This window comes from Penaeus japonicus, unplaced genomic scaffold (genome assembly GCF_977035675.1).
Source record: "Penaeus japonicus unplaced genomic scaffold, GWHDUDI00000001_assembly GWHDUDI00000018, whole genome shotgun sequence".
NCBI classification, from domain to species: domain Eukaryota; kingdom Metazoa; phylum Arthropoda; class Malacostraca; order Decapoda; family Penaeidae; genus Penaeus; species Penaeus japonicus.
Genome location: NW_028234420.1, coordinates 16,913,085 through 16,915,266, shown reverse-complemented (window position 1 = coordinate 16,915,266; position 2,182 = coordinate 16,913,085). Strand labels below are relative to the sequence as shown.

Sequence of the window (2,182 nt, the reverse complement as noted above, 5' to 3'; positions counted from 1 at the left end):
CTTCCTCCTTACTCCTCATGCTTCCTTCCTTCTTACTCTTCATCCCTCCTTCCTTCCTCCCTTCTTACTCTTCATCCATCCTCCCTTCCTTCCTTCTTACTCCTCATCCCTCCCTCCATCCCTCCATCCCATCCATCCATCCATCCATCCATCCATCCATCCATCCATCCTCCCATCCTTCCTTCTTACTCCTCATCCCTCCCTCCATCCATCCATCCCTCCATCCCATCCATCCCTCCTCCCATCCTTCCATCCCTCCTCCCATCCATCCATCCATCCATCCTCCCATCCTTCCATCCATCCATCCTCCCATCCTTCTTAGTATTTCATAAAGGCCACGGGGTACATAGGGTGCGAGGGCGGTACAAGGGGCTCTACCACAGTCTCTTCCTTCAGACTCTGGTACAGGGCCACGGGGCACATCCACCAATACACGTGGATTACTGTAGGAGGAATAAGGGTACGTTTAGTGGATGATGCTGATGGTGACGAGGTGTGGATATAGAGACGATTGGGGGGGAGGGGGGTGGGGTGATTATTGTGGTGGTGGTGATGGTGGTGATGATGATGGTGGTGATGATGATAATGATAATAATAATCATGATGATGATACCACCAATAAGAATGATACTAATAATAGTAATAATAATGATAATAACAATGATAATGATAATGATGACCACAACAATAATAACAATAATCATGATAATAACAATGATAATAATTATACCATGTTACAATTACCATCAGGTTACAATATTTCACTTTTAATTAATAAAATGATCACACGTATTGTAACATAAATCAGAAAGTCAATGCGTTTTTTTAAATTAATAACCTCACCTGATATTAAACAGTTACTCAAAGACTGACCTTCCCTGAATGTAATTTCTATTCTGACAATCCCTGATGTTTAAATAATTTTTATGACATGCTATAATTTATTTATCGAAGATGACGTGATAGACGAGGTATGCAGGTCATGGCAACTTTTTTGGGGGTTGCCATTTGAGAACTTGTGTTTTGCTGATATGAAATTTGCTTTTATTTCAGTGTTATTAGCATATGATTTACATTTTTGCAGATATTGCTGTCTTTATGGCTCTATCAAAAGATTTCCATATATTCAAGTTTGATTAAGATATATTACGTTCGTGGTTGCTTTTAATTGTTCATTTTGAAAGGTTTTGCAAAACAAAACAAAACCGAATTGAAATAATTAGAGATCGCCTGAACTGGAATGGCCTTGTGTTCCTCAATGATTTAAAAGATATAAGATTATTCATTTTTTAAAAATGATATTCCTTAAAAAAATATAAGTCTTGCTTATCTCGCCTTCGAAGCTTCTAATAGAATAGAGATCGGAAAGCAAAACCAGTCACAAATCTCTCTCTCCTAAGTAAGTAAACAAGGCCGGACGACATCTCACCGAAGGCCAAGATGCATAGGAGTCCAGAGATGATGTAAGCTCCTCCTTGGGACAATGTCGGGTCGTCTTTGCCGTACATGAAGAGGGCGATGATGGAGGCGACCTGAGCTGCAAGCGGCACGAACTCAAGCACAAGCCAGGGTAGGAGCAAGACTCTGATACTCTGTGGAAACATGGGTTGTGTGAGTGTGTTCTTTTGTTGGTTGAGTAGTAGAGGTGGAAGAAGGGTTAGAAATAAAAGGGTGGTGGTGGTGGTGGTGGGGGGGGGGGGATTGAGCACTATCGAAAAGATATAAGAATAAAAAAAACAACATTAAAAAAGAAGGGTATTTCGCCTATACTTACCGTACATGATCCATACGTCATAAAGAGTGAGGCAAAGGTGTATATGCCGTAGTACACGAGACCAACTATGAAGATGGTTTGGATATCTGGCGAGAGAGATGAGCATTATCTAGACCATCTTACAAGGACAGCCAAAGTAAAGATGTTAGACCCTATTTCAACGTATACTTTCCGTTAAGATGAGACGAACAGTTGATATAAACATATCTAATAATTCCTCGATATAAAATCAGTTATCAAAACTATGCGACAGAAATTCCACAACGATCTTACGATCCACGATATTCTCCAGGCCAATAATATCCTCAAGCACCTTCAATCTATCTTCGGTGACATTTGCAGTGACACTCCCTTGGTAGTTCATGACACTGACTTTCAATTGATGTTGAGCTTCGTCAATGTTGATGA

General features: G+C 40.4%; 1 protein-coding gene across 1 annotated transcript in view; it reads right to left on the bottom strand.

The window, feature by feature from the left end:
• Positions 1-303: 303 nt before the first annotated feature.
• LOC122265988 (uncharacterized) overlaps positions 304-2,182 on the bottom strand; it is an 8,496-nt gene continuing 6,617 nt past the window's right edge. Inside the window, exons 3-6 of the mRNA XM_043035523.2 lie at positions 2,048-2,182; positions 1,775-1,860; positions 1,430-1,592; positions 304-443 (exon numbers count right to left, since the gene is read on the bottom strand). The exon at positions 2,048-2,182 is cut by the window's right edge and continues 40 nt beyond it. Of these exons, the coding sequence (XP_042891457.1) occupies positions 319-443; positions 1,430-1,592; positions 1,775-1,860; positions 2,048-2,182 (509 nt within the window). The 3' untranslated portion in view covers positions 304-318. The remainder of the gene's footprint in view (positions 444-1,429; positions 1,593-1,774; positions 1,861-2,047) is intronic.